This window comes from Diadema setosum, chromosome 20 (genome assembly GCF_964275005.1).
Source record: "Diadema setosum chromosome 20, eeDiaSeto1, whole genome shotgun sequence".
Lineage (NCBI taxonomy): Eukaryota > Metazoa > Echinodermata > Echinoidea > Diadematoida > Diadematidae > Diadema > Diadema setosum.
In genome coordinates, this window is record NC_092704.1 from 14380246 (window position 1) to 14395380 (window position 15135).

Genomic DNA, 15135 nt, shown 5'->3' on the forward strand with positions numbered 1-15135 from the left:
TATGTTAGCAACCTTAAAAAATTCAGGTTGGGCAAATCCTAACCTGAATTTTTTAAGGTTGCTAAAAAAGTTTTATGCAACGGGACCAAGGACACTGCACCGTTACTGATATTGGGGATGTTCAAAAGGCAAGCAATATTAACGCGTAGCTGCGCATGTTGAACAATGGGCACTGCGTATGAACTCTGCTCACGCCCGCGTGATTGACTTTGGTAACGACATGGCGCCTGTAGATCACGGGACCAGCTTTTGACCAATCACAGGCTTCAAAACACATAAGCCGAAAACCGAGTTGGCCAGACTCTCTTAATATACGGCACTGGTCCTAGGGTTAGGGTTAAGGGTAGGTTTAGGTAGGGTTGTATTTATGGTTAAATTGGCCGTTAAAGTAGTCGAGGGACATAATTATTATTAGGAAGTCCTTTTCGCCGCATTCACGATCGAGTATTATATACTGTGGAAGGAAGCCCCACCGCCGTGCTTATCTACCGATGAACGCCACACGGTGGGGCTGAATTCACGAGTATACATAAACAGGCGAGTCGCCGTAGTATTAGTACAGACACGCAGCGGTGGGGCCTATTTCACGAGCTTGCCTACAAATCTGTGTAAGCTTAGCGTTGTCCGAGTGCGAAGTATCCTTTTCTCGCCACAGTCTTCATGGTCTTACAGTGAAAATAATGGATATTCAAGCGTACCACAGTTGCAATCTGTATTATTGGCAGTAGGAAATCCGATACAATTCATTAAATATTCATTTGTCCAAAGGCTTAGCCAATGACAATAGTGCAGCGCAGCGCTCGCTATGCGCTCGCTAGCTCGCTCCCCCGCCAGCGCTAGCCGCCGGCCGGTACCGGTGCTGTCAATTTCAATTTTCAATTTCAACTTTATTTTCACCTCCATCAAAATGAACAAAGAAATTTATTTACATTGCATATACACGGGATATTTGTGATATAGAACAAAATTTGAAAAGGTACATAAGAAAATTATGAAAATGAAAAGTAGATGTGATTACATCTTTGTTAAATACATAAAGCGTATAATACAAGTCAACTAAGGATGAGGATGGAAGTGGAGGGTCCCACTAAGAAGCAAAGCTTGTACGATATGGGACCCTCAGAAAAATACACAAAACATCAATATAAAACACAATAAACGAACCGATGTCAACTGACATCAAAATGATTGGGAAGAGGAAAAAGAGAGAAAAGGAAAGGAAAACAAGAGGAAAAAAGAGGAAAAAAAGGGAGAAAAAAGAGGGAACTACAGCATGTGCCATCGTGGACGCAAGCAATCTGGATTTCATAATGTAAAATAAGTGATAAAATACAAGCTGGATTGAATGTAATGCAAAACATTTTTTATACGTAGTTATGTTGGTAAGAATGCAGGAGAAAAAAAAAACACATCGTTATATTTAGAACACAAACAGGGACATAGTTTAATAGAAGGACTTATGTAAAAAAGAATGATGACTTGACTGAGATGATAAAGGGAAACTAAATCTGTTGGATGTTATAAAGTTTCAATAAAAATGATTTTAATTTATTCTTAAAGGAATTCAGAGATTGAGCTGTAGTAATGTTACTGGGAAGTGAATTCCAGTACTTTGGCCCGTCGTAAATAAATGTGTTTTGAGCCAACAAAGTTCTCAGAAATGGCAAATGGAAATCATTTGATCGCCGTGTTGGATAATTATGAATGGATTGATTTCTTTGAAACATTGTTTCAAATATATTTGGGAGATTATTTTTATTATAATTATACATAAATTGTCCTAGATTGAACAAATACAAATCATTAATTTTCAATATTTTATGCTCATAAAATAGTGGGTCAGTATGGGACAAAAATGCAGTATGACATATAACACGGAGTGATTTCTTTTGCAATAAAAGTAATTTATCTAAGAATGTTTTATATGTATTTCCCCACGCGAGAATACCGTAACTTAAATATGGCAATATTAAGGATGAATATAATACGAGCAGGGACGACAAAGGAAAACAAAACTTAAGCTTATTAATTATACCAATATTACGTGAAATAATTTTACATATACTGTCAATATGAAATTTCCAGGACAGCTTATTGTCAACTGTTACTCCAAGAAATTTTATATGGGAAACATTTTCGAGTGGAGTACCATCTAAAACAATATCAACAGGTAATGCCTCAGTAGAATTGCTAAAAAGCATATATTTAGTTTTTTGAAGATTAAGAGATAACTTATTTGCTTTTATCCACTGGGCAACATTTTCTAATTCTAAATCTATTGTATTAACAAGGATAAAAAGATTATTGTGTGAAAAAAATAGATTTGAGTCGTCTGCAAAAAGAATAAAAGAAAGAACATCTGATGATCTACAAAAATCATTTATGTAAACAGTAAACAACAGTGGACCTAATAAACTTCCCTGTGGCACCCCACATTTAATATTTAATATTTGTGAATTACAACCATTTAAAGAAACATATTGTTTCCTGTTCATGAGGTAGCTCCTGAACCACTCCAAGGCCTTCCCACGCACTCCATAATGGTGTAATTTGTTAAGTAAAATATCATGATTGATGGTGCCGAAGGCCTTGGAGAAGTCCAGGAACAAACCTATCAAATGAGAAGATTCATCGATAGCATGTGCCACTTTTTCTATAAAACTCAATAATGCATGTGTGGTGCTATGTTTCTCCCTAAATCCAAACTGAGAATTCGTAAATATATTATTAAATTTAAAGAAATTAATAGTTCTTTTATAAATAATTTTTTCAAGAATTTTTGACAATGCACTTAACAAAGAAATTGGTCGGTAATTATTTACATCTAATTTGTCACCTTTTTTAAACAAGGGGATGACTTTTGCTATTTTCATACTTTCGGGGAAGGTGCCATTAAAAAGGGATAGATTAAATATATGAGCTAAGGGATCCGCAATTGACGATATTACCCCCTTTAAAAGAAAATTGCTGATGTCATCGTGTCCAGCACTTTTTTTGGAACTGAAATCAGAGACAATATTAATTATCTCCTGAGTGTATGTTGGATTAAAAAATATTGAACTAGAATTTGGGGGACCCAAAAATTCGGAAAAATGTTTTGTGGAGGGAGGAATATTACTTGCCAGGCTTTCCCCAATTGAAGAAAAATGGTTATTCAAAATATCACAAATTTGTTGAGAATCTTCAACAATTTCACCATCAAATCTAATTTTTGTAATATTTGACTTAACATTAATATATTCATGGCTTGCTTTAAAACTTTCCATGTATTTTGCATATCATGCCTGTAAAATTGTAACTGATTAGTATAATATTTTTTCTTTTCTATTCGTATAATTTTCGTCAAAGTATTTTTGTAACTAGTGTATTTCAACTTTGATTGCTCAGTACGTTTCATTTTAAATCTGTAATATAAATTATTCTTTCTATTTATTGAACGCAGGAGTGATTTTGAAATCCATGGGAGCCTGGGTATTTTTTTGTAATTAGCTGATTTTTCTCTACGTTTTGGAATACAAATGTCCAAATGTTGGATAAAAATCTTCATAAAATATTCATAAGACAAATTAACATCATCTGTATCAAAGATACAGGACCAGTCTGCGGTGTCTAAGCTAGCACCTAGCCTAGCTATACTTTCATGAGTAATTCTTCGTTTAAATATATTGTTGTTTTTATTATTAACTGTTTCATTTAAAGAAAAACCAGTCGAGATGGGGAAATGATCGGTGATATCTGAGAGTACTACAAAAGAATCAGGAGGAGGAAGAATGTTACAAAAAATGTTATCAATTAAAGAAACAGATTCATTAACTATACGTGTGGGTTTAGATATTAAGGGTAAAAAAGAGGCAGACAAAAATATTTCCAAAAAATCTTGCGACATATTGTTCTGTTTTAGTAAATCTATATTGAAATCACCCATTATAAAACAATTTTTATTGATAAAAAGTGGGTTTTTAACCAGATCCGAAAAATAATCTAAAAATGATTTAGTATTCGCGTTTGGTGGTCTATATACTACACCTATGATTATATTTTTGCTGCCTGGAACTGTGATTTCAATAAATAAAGACTCAAAAAAATCAGTCATACTGGTGAACTCATCGCGGACTACATAATCATAATTTTGTTTAACATATATGGCAACGCCTCCACCTACCCTATTTTGTCTGTTATTAACCACTAAATCGTACCCGTCGAGAGCGAAGGGAAGACTGGAGTCATGAGAGAGCCAGGTTTCGGTTAAACCTACCGCCGAGATATTATGCATGATGGGACTATTTAAAAATAACCTCAATTCTTCAAAATGCTTATTAATACTTCTAATATTAAAATGTAAAAGAGAAAAAGTAGTACTATCATATTCCTTGACAACATTGGTAAATTGGGATTGAGTAAGATATTCAGAAGACGGACTTTGCAATTGGTTCTCTGTGTCAAAATCATAATCTAATTCTTGCGGCGATGAATTAAAACTGTCAGAAACATAATTATCAAAAAATTGTCATTTTGATTGATATTTGATTCGTTTTGTTCAAAAGAAGGTCCTGCCAAATCAAAAAAGTCATCATCATTAATTGAATTGAATGCTGTGTCTATAGAATTGCGTATTAAAGGGTGAGCGTGTTGTCCGTTGCTCGAGTCCACGAGGGCACCTGTAGAGGGCAGTAGAGAACAATTTGACTGTGGAGATTGTTGCAATATTGCAGTTACACATTTTATCGTTGTCTCTTAATATAACGTTGTCTACAAAGGAAAATAGGATCGTCCTATACATAACATTAATACAATCTAAGTAGGCACAAACATAAAGAGAACAGTTTGTCATAAGCATGAATACTAATATTCAAAATAAGTTATAATAAAACTGCGTTAATTGTTCTTTATCCGATCAATAGAAGGAACACATGTATGTAATACGTATTGTGTTATGACAGAAGAGAAGACATCTCAAGTCTCATAGGAACCGCCAACCGCCACTATATAGGGCAAATACTAGGTTGCCAAGGGCAACTCTAGGAAGGAAATCCTTACCCGAAGAATCAATTTTACAAGAAATGAGAAAAAAAAATAACCGTTTTTATCATTAATTCTATACGGATTCCTCCTCTCCCATAACTGCAGCGCAAAAGATCACCCATCCCTATGCCCCAAAAAGACCAACACGCTGGGACCGCCGACGGCCAGTATATTATATAGGGCAAATACATGGTTGCCAAGGGCAACTCTGTAGCGAACAAGGCACACACCAAATTCGAGCAAGTTACAAGTTGACATAAATTGTAATGAACTGTATTAAACTGTGCAGCCGGTCCACTGCGTGAGTGGAGAAGAATACAATACTCGGCTGATACTGTCAGTTCTGATGGCACCCGTTGGCAGATGCCATCCTGGACAAAAAGAACATGTAGGGCAAGTACACGGTTGCCAAGGGCAACTCTATAGCGAACAAAGCACACACCAAATTCGAACAAGTTACAAATTGACATAGTATGTTGTAATAAATTGTATTAAACTGTGCAGCCGGTCCACTGCGTGAGTGGAGAAGAATACAATACTCGGCTGATACTGTCGGCACCCGTTGGCAGATGCCACCCTGAACAAGAAGAACAAACTCAACAATTCACCCTGGATAACTACACAACCTGTATAAGATGCTTAAGCGTGTTTCAATATTGATAATGAAATTTAGCTTGTGTACGTTGACTGCTAAAAGGTTGAGTAATTTGGGAGCATACCTAGAAATTCAAAACATCAGCTGATTGAGTTCTGAATTGGTATGCCAATTAATCAGAAAAATATTTCGACCAAGAGAGAGTGAGAGAGAAAAAAAACACCCAAACACATTTTATTAAGTTATTGTCGTTATCGTAAAGGGTATATATCAACAACAACAACAAAGTATTAATTGCAGTCAGTTTTAGTCAATATTGAAAAAAAAAAATTGCATAAGTTATGGCATAGACGTGGATTTAGTTGCGATGGATCATAACCCCGTGCAGGCTCTAAACGCAATAAAATGCCGAAAATCATAACAACATATTTATCACATGGATTATGAGACAAACATAGATTTGGTTACAACGAACCCTTACCCCGTGCAGGCTCTAGATTACAATAAAGTGACCTGACAACCATCATGCCTGCCGGGTACAGATCTCAAACAGCTACAATCTAAAGGAGCCCATGCCCGAGGAATCCATTTGGAGAGAACAGGGGAGAGAACCAGCAATGGGCTTGAAAACAAGGAATGTCTACGAATAAACCGTGTTTATCATTCATTCTTATACAGATTTCTCCTCTCCCACAGCTGCAAAGCAATAGATCTCCTCATCCCTATGCCAAAACAAGATCCACACGCTGGGACCGCCATTGTATTATATAGGACAAGTAACAGTTGCAAAGCGCAAGGCACACATCGAATTCGAACAAGAGACAGGTTAACATAATCATTGTACTGTAATACACTGTATATACGGCCGGTCCACTGCGTGAGTGGAGAAGAGTATAACATTCGGCTGTTACTGTATGCAGTTCAGATGGCACCCGTTTGTAGATGCCATCCTGAACAAAAAACAAAAAACAAAAAAAAAAGAAAAAAAAGAAAGAAAGAAAAAAAAAGGAACAGACTGTACAAGTCACCCTGGGTAACCATACACCACCTGCATCAAATGCTTAAGCGTGTTGCATTAATGATAATGAAATGTAACTTGCATACGTTTACTAATAAATAAATTTGAGTAATTTGGGAGCATACCTCTCATTTAAAAAAAAAAAAAAAAAAAAAAAAAAAAAAAAACATCAGTTGTTGGAGTTCTGACTGAGAATGCTAATTAATCAGAAAAAATATATCGACCAAAAGAGAGAGAGAAAAAAAAAATCCCAAACTCATTTTTTATTTATTATTATTACATCATGAAGGTATTTATCAACAACAACAACAAAACATTGATTGCAGGTAGGTTTAGTAAATATTTAGAATCATAACAACTCGCATGTATTGTGATGTGAACGTGGATTTGGTTGCATGGACCATAACCCCTTGCAGACTCAAATCACAATAAAATACCGAAAATCATAACAGCGTATTTATCACATAAATTATGGTATGAACACAGATTTGGTTACAATAAACCATTACCCTGTGCAGGCTCTTGATTACAAAAAGTGACCTGACAATCATCATGCCTGCCGGGTACAGATCTCAAACAGCTACTCCCAGTCTAAGGGAGCCCATGCCCGAGGAATCAATTTGGAGAGAGCCAGCAATGGGCTTGAACACAAGGAATATCTATAAATAAACCATTTTTGTCATTCAATATTTTACGGATTTCTCTTCTCCCATAGCTGCAGCGCAAACGATGACCCCGTCCCTAGTATGCCCCAACAAGATCCACACGCTGGGCAAGTACACGGTTGCCAGGGGCAACTCTAAAGCGCAAGGCACACGCCAAATTCGAACAAGATGAGGGTTAACATAGGGCCTACTGAATTGTAATACACTGTACAGCCGGTCCAATGCGTAAGTGGAGAAGAATATAGCATTCGGCTGATGCTGTATGCAGTTCAGATGGCACCCGTTGCAGATGCCATCCTGAACAATAAAGAGGACACTGTACAATTCACCCTGGGTAACCATACACAACCTGCATCAAATGCTTAAGCGTGTTGCATTAATGATAATGGAATGTAACTTGCATACGTTTACTGCTAAAAAAATGAGTAATTTGGGAGCATACCTCTAATTTTAAAAAACATCAGTTGTTGGAGTTTTGACTGAGAATGCCAATTAATCAGAAAAATATTTCGACCAGAAGAGAAAGAGAAAAAAAAAAATCCCAAAACTCATGTTTTATTTGTTATTATTACATCATAAAGGGTATTTATCAACAACAACAACAAAACATTGATTGCAGGTAGGTTTAGTAAATATTTAAAATCATAACAACTCGCATGTATTGTAATGTGTACGTGGATTAGGTTGCATGGACCATAACCCCTTGCAGACTCAAATCACAATAAAATACCGAAAATCATAACAGCGTATTTATCACATAAATTATGGTATGAACACAGATTTGGTTACAATAAACCATTACCCTGTGCAGGCTCTTGATTACAAAAAGTGACCTGACAATCATCATGCCTGCCGGGTACAGATCTCAAACAGCTACAGTCTAGGGGAGCCCATACCCGAGGAATCAATTTGGAGAGAACCAGCAATGGGCTTGAACACAAGGGATATCTATAAATAAACCATTTTTATCATTTATTATTTTACGGATTTCTCTTCTCCCATAGCTGCAGGGCAAAAGATCACCCCGTCCCTAGTATGCCCCAACAAGATCCACACGCTGGGACCGCCAATAGTTACTACATAGGGCAAGTACACGGTTGCCAAGGGCACCTCTAAAGCGCAAGGCACACGCCAAATTCGAACGAAATGCAGGTTAACAGAATTATGTAGGGCCTATTGTCACACCAATTGTATTATAATACACTGTGCAGCCTGTCCACTGCGTGAGTGGAGAAAAATATAACATTTGGCTGATGTCAATTAATCAGAAAAAAAAAACTATATCTCAACAAAAGGATATAACTTACTATCATTATATCATAAGGGTATTTATCAACAACAACAAAAAAAAAAAAACTGTAATTGCAGGTGGGTTTGATGAATATTGAGAATCATAACAAATATCTCTCACATGGATAATGCGGTAGGCGTGGATTTGGTTGTCACGGACCATATCCCGTGCTGGATCTAATCGCAATAAAATTCCGGCAATCATATCAATATATTTATCACATACACTATGATATAACCATAAATTTGACTACAATGAATCCTAATCCCGTGCAGGCTCTAGATTACAATAAATTGATCTGACAACCATCATGCCTGCAGGGTACAGATCTCAGGCAGCTACAGCGTAAGGGAATCCTTGCCCGAGGAATCAATTTGGAAAGAACCAGCAACGGGCTTGTTCACAAGGAACATCTATGAATAAACCATTTTTATCATTTATACGGATTTCTCCTGTTCCATAACTACGGAGCAAAAGATCACCCCATCCCTATGCCCCAAGAAGGCCAACACCCTGGGACCGCCAACCATCACTATATGGTGCAAGTACACGGTTGCCAAGGAAAACTCTATAGCGAACAAAGCACACACCAAATTCCAACAAAATACAGGTTAACATATTATAAATACATTGTACAGACAGCCGGTCCACTGCATGAGTGGAGAAGAATATAACACTCGGCTGATACTGTATTCAGTTCAGATGGCACCCTTTGTAGATGCCATTCTGAATAGAAAAAAAAAAAAAAAAAAAAAAAACAGACTGGACAATTCACCCTAGTTGACTAAACAATCTGCGTAAAATGCTTAAGCGTTTTGCATTAATGATAATGAAGTGTGTATAGCTTGCGTACGTTGACTGCTAAAAGGTTGGGTAATTTGGGAGCATACTAATAGCTCTATTTTCAAAACATCGGCTGTTAAGGTTCTGAATTGAGCTACCAATTGATTGAAATATATATGTGTATACATATATATATATATATGTATTTATCACTTCATACATTTAGATTTGGTTGGGATGGATCATGACATCGTGCAGACTCTAATCACAATGAAGTGACTTGACAACCGTCGCTGCGCTGCGCTAGGCTGGTCGGACAATCGATATCGACGACTCCGATCTTTGACGTCATCACAATTTAGAAGTGATAGTGCGCCGCATGCGGCGAAAGTATAGAAAGTTTTCCAAAACCGAGGAAATTGCATCCATTATGTTAACAAAATCATATACAACAAAATTCAGAACAGTAAAAGACCCCGCACGACCACAAAATTGTCATGTTTAACAATAAACGCTAACAGTATGTTTGAACACATAAATTGAACCAAACAATATGCTCACTAAACAATGTTTGAGCACTCTTCAAACCATGCTCATTGCTCACTCAATAATATGCTGTAATGATCAACATTAATTTTATCTTTGGCTCAACTGCTGATAACACGGCCAGTTAGATTTAAAACGTCATCTACGGAAGAGCATTTCAAGCTCAGCACTAATATAACCATTTTGCACTTCTCATCAATGTTCTCAAAACTACCATTAAAGGTAGAGATTGAATCATTTGGAGCATTTTAATCAATGAATCACTGTTAACAACCATGGTAAAACATTTTGTCTCGGGTTTGGGTTGGGTAGTCACTTGCTGGGCGATCGTAACTCGTCCCAGCATGCAATGTGCCTTTGATGTGTATTTGATGCCTTTGATGCGCCCGAGCATCCACCGACTCAGGTGATGGTCAATGCTGCTATCGGCGCACTGAAGGAGCGGAATGGATCATCGATTCAGGCCATTAAGAAATACATCGCAGCCAACAACTATTTATGTCGTATCACTATACTTAAAGTGTGTTGTTAAACTTAGATTATCCAGACGAGATAAGTGATTTTAATTCAAAGAGATTATTTGCGTTACCTTTTGCCCTATCTATGACAGTGTTAGTGCTATCTTGGGTTGAGTTATTGATATTTGCTTTCCGTATAAACGGGGTTTTTCACTCAATTGTAGTTGTTTTATAGTCTTGGGAGACAAGAAGAGTTGTAAAAATTTATTGATGAATAAACATTTGAATTAAATTCCTTCAAGAACTTGCCATCTGTGTGCCAGTTTGCATGAACTTACAATACTTTTTTAAAAAGGGAAAGAAATTATAATTTTCCTTTCTTCTGTCCTATCTCTTCTTATACACCGTTGTTTTGTAATGTCGTTGTGCTTTCTTCCTTGTATGATGTCGCGTCTTTTGTGATGTCTGAATGCATCTTTGTGGTTTTTCTTTTCTCCTTTTTACTTGGTGGGCAAGTGTCATAATGATGTACGCGTGTATGTATGTACCATTGTTCGGGGGGTCACCATAATAAGGTACACAGGGTTTAGCAAGTTGTAAAATTGTTAGCTTAATCTGAATGTGTATTTCTTGTACTTCAAGATTACTGTTTGAAGTGAATAGGAACAATACATGGAATGAGAGGAGATTAAGAGACAAGGGTATAAGATAAATATGCATGTACATAACGTATAGAAACGTACGAACATACCCTTGCACCAATGACAATGTTGCTCAGATAAATCAAAGTGACTACTTATTTGAATACAAAATTGTTGAATGTGAAACATAAAAGCTGATATATATATATATATAAACATATTGCAGCCAATGATAAATAATCGCCATGGAATTCAATGAAGAAACTGAAAGCTTCAACTCGACCCCAAACCCCAGCCTCTTAACCCAATGGCATACAAGTCTTCAAAACACCACCAACTGACATTGCGATTCATGCTCATGACAACGCTCTGAATATACTGCACTATTTACAAACGCACGGGAAAATACATTATAATTGGGGGGTTTTTTTCCCCTTGCGGCTCCGACCCCATGGCCAAAGTCCCTCCCCACACCCAGTTTGAGTGAATTCATATACCTAACAATCTCCAAAGCTTTAAAAAAAAAATTGATCTGACTCCTAACATTGAACCCAGATCCCATGACCCCCTCTCCAAAAAAAAAAAACACACACACACATACACACTATCGAGCAAACTATTGAAACTCCATTAAAAAAAATATGCCGAGCTACCGCAGAAGAATAAAGAAGAAAACACACGAAATGTCATCATCTCTAAACAAATACTCGAAACTCAACCTTTGACCCCATGCTCCATACGAAAATACTCATATACACCAGATTAAAGAAAAAAATCCGTCACACAATACAAATAAAAAAAATAGAAAAACTTACAAAAACAAACACAACCTCAACCCTTAGCTGCAAACTTGGGCCTATATGCACCAGAAATTTGTATACGTTATACCATTTTTCTTTTAGATATCTCAAACTGTTAAAAATCATACTGTCTATAAAGTTGATTATGGGAAGCATTTTACAGGCGGATATAAATACATCATATGCAAATATACATGAATATATCTACCGTAACTCAATTTCGTACACAAGATCAAGATGAAAACGCCAACAAAATATAATGAATGTCGCTTTAAAAATAATATCATGTACATGGATTCAGTGGCATATACGACACCGACATTTCAGGTGCATCCAGTGGCGTATCTAGGGGGGGGGGGGCAAGGGGGCACGTGCCCCGGGCGCCACTCCTTGGGGGCGCAAAAAACGAAAAAAAAAAAAAACGAAGAAGAAAAAAAAAAGAAAAAAGAAAAGAAGAAGAAGAAGAAGAAGGAAAAAAAAAAAAACTCGCCCGGAAAAAAAGGGGGGGGGGAGGGGAGGAGGGAGAATGGTGGGGGCGGGGCAGAAAACCAAATCAAACAAGATAAAAACAAAACATGATGATGACGCGGACAAAATGACAATGTCTATTGTGTTCACACATGTCATTTTATATTTAGCAGGCAAAGTGTTTCACAGAGCAGCGGCTGCAATTTATTTCGTTCTGAAGCGATGGCCAATTGGATCAATAGAAGGCGCCAACGGTTTCGAACATACGGGGGGGGGCGCACAAAAAATCAAACAAGTTAAGAACAAAACGTAGTGATGACGCGGAAATACAGGTGTATACAAATTTCTGCTCACTCTATAAGGCCGTAACTATATCTTGATTAGAATTGTAAGATTTAATAAGCAAAAAATGACAAGAATTCCATGTTTTGTAAGCTGAAATACAAACAATTTCGGCTCGCTCGCTGCGGTCGCTTGCCAAAATTTATCCAAAAAAGAAAGAAAAAAGATTAGAACAAAACGTGACGATGACGCGGACAAAATGACAATGTCTTTTTTGTTCACACATGTTATTTTATACTCAGCAGGAAAAATGTTACACGGAGCAGTGGCTGCAATTTCATTCGTTCTGAAGCGATCGCCGATTGGATCAAAAGAGGACGCCAACGGCTTCGAACGGGGGGGGGGCGCAAATAAAATCAAACAATATAAGAACAAAACGTAATGATGACGCGGAAATACACAAATTTCGGCTCATGTGCTTTCTCGTACTAATTTAGAGTATTGTTATCTATAAGGTCGTCACTATATCTTGATTAGAATTGTAAGATTTGATAAGCAAAAAATGATAAGAATTCCATGTTTTGTAAGCTGAAATACAAACAATTTCGGCTCGCTCGCTGCGCTCGCTCGCCAAAGTTTATCCAAAAAAAAAAAGAAAAAAAAGAAGAACAAAACGTGATAATGATGCGGAAATAAACAAATTTCGGCTCACTCGCGTGTACTAATTTAGAGTATTTTTTTCATGTCCTCAGTTTGTTGGTATAAATCGTTATCTATCAGGCAGTCACGATCTTGATTATAATGCATGCAAATCCATAATACATTTTACACGCTTGAAGACGAGTTACTGTATTTCTCTTTCCAGAAAAAAAAAAAGTAAGATTTGATAGGCAAAAAATGACAAGAATTTGCATTTCTTGTAAGCTGAAATACAAAAATTTTCGGCTCGCTCGCTACGCTCGCTCGCCAAAATTCATCAAAATTCATTACATTTAAATCACCCTCAATAAGACCCCTTTTAAGTGCTTGAAAAAGCATATCATGTGGACTTTGTTTAAAGTAGCTGCCGGGATGGAGTTGGGGTTGAACACTTTTTCAGAAATTAGGGGAGCAATTTTCGCGCTTGCCCCGGGCGCCGTTTTCCCTAGATACGCCACTGGGTGCATCGGCAAGATGGGAATGCAAAAGTGCAGTAAAGTGACTGCACCATGTTGAAGGAGACATACATAGTCAGGACTGAGTTTCTGAGGTCAAAAGGTAGAGTATACCACAGCCCTGGGGAACTCGTGTCTCGCACTAAAATGCAGACCATCTTTACATGCAAAGAGATGCTTGAACCTCGGGTCATCCAAACGACATGGGTTCACCGCCACAAGGGGGCCCACGACAGTCCACTGTTGTGAATATACCCTTTATAGCAATGAAAACCAGGGTAAAATAATTCCATCTTGACTTGAGAGATTTCAGACTTTGAAGACGTTGCTCGTATGACAATTTGACCTCGACTATAATTCAACGCAAGACGCTCGTTGAATCCAAATATTCATTCATTCATTCATTCATTCATTCATTCATTCATTATTCATTCATTTTGTATGAATATCTGTTTAACAAAGTCTGTTTCAATAATGAAAAAGAGAAAATAAAAGTATGAAAAGTGTAAACCAAGGCTCGCACGGGTATATGAATAGTTACTCAAGAGGGCATCAGACCATATCTTACCGATATCATGCTTCTTCTCGTAACATACCGCCTCAAGCCCTTCTTCCAGGCATATCTTCAGAGAAACAAGGCCCGAGGCCCCAGCTCCAATTACAGCGACCCGTCGCATTCTGATAAACTTCGACAAATGTTCCCAAGTCACAAACTGCGAAGGTTTTAGACGCGAGCCTTATCACTTTACGCACTCATGAACGTATTCATGCGCATTATCAGCCCGCGTCTGTCTCACCGAGACAAAAAGTGCAATTAAGTTAGTGAATAAATGTATTTTGAATATTTCTCTTGGGGGTACAGGGATTTGAGTAACAGACACGAAGTTGTGGATTTAACCCGGTAATCCGAGCTAAAGATATTGATCAGTTGGTGGAACTACTTTTTTATGAGAGGATCGATGAATGAACACGCAGCTTGGTGCGTGACTCGGGATTGTGCATGATCACTTCGTGCTCTGCGCAGTGATGCAAACTCAGATGGGATTTAGTGCGAAGTGTTCATGTCGGCATGTCGTGTGAGAGAGAAACTAATGTCTGACGTCACATATTCCTTGGTCTCCTTGTTGTTGTTTTTTTTTTCGTGATTGACTGAAGGTAAAATTTGAAAAGACTGAGAAAATGAGTAAAGTCAAGTAGCGCACTGCGGAGTCTAGCTGGTTGAAATTGAAGCTGAAATATTTAGATCCAAACCTTTCTTTAAAGAAAAAGTGGGGAAAAGGTTATGCATCGTGCCCTTTAAAAAAAAAATAATTTGCCCCAGACAATTGTTATAAATATATATATATATATATATATATATATATATATATATATATCTGTAGTTTTTACAGAAAAAAAATATGCAGATTTGT

The 15135-nt window shown here is 37.2% G+C and overlaps 1 protein-coding gene across 1 annotated transcript in view; it reads right to left on the minus strand.

Annotated features, from left to right (window-relative positions):
* Positions 1–14401, minus strand: part of LOC140243446 (flavin-containing monooxygenase 5-like) — a 42223-nt gene extending 27822 nt beyond the window's left edge. The window contains exon 1 of the mRNA XM_072323123.1: positions 14292–14401. Within this exon, the coding sequence (XP_072179224.1) occupies positions 14292–14400 (109 nt within the window). The 5' untranslated portion in view covers position 14401. The remainder of the gene's footprint in view (positions 1–14291) is intronic.
* Positions 14402–15135: the final 734 nt, after the last annotated feature.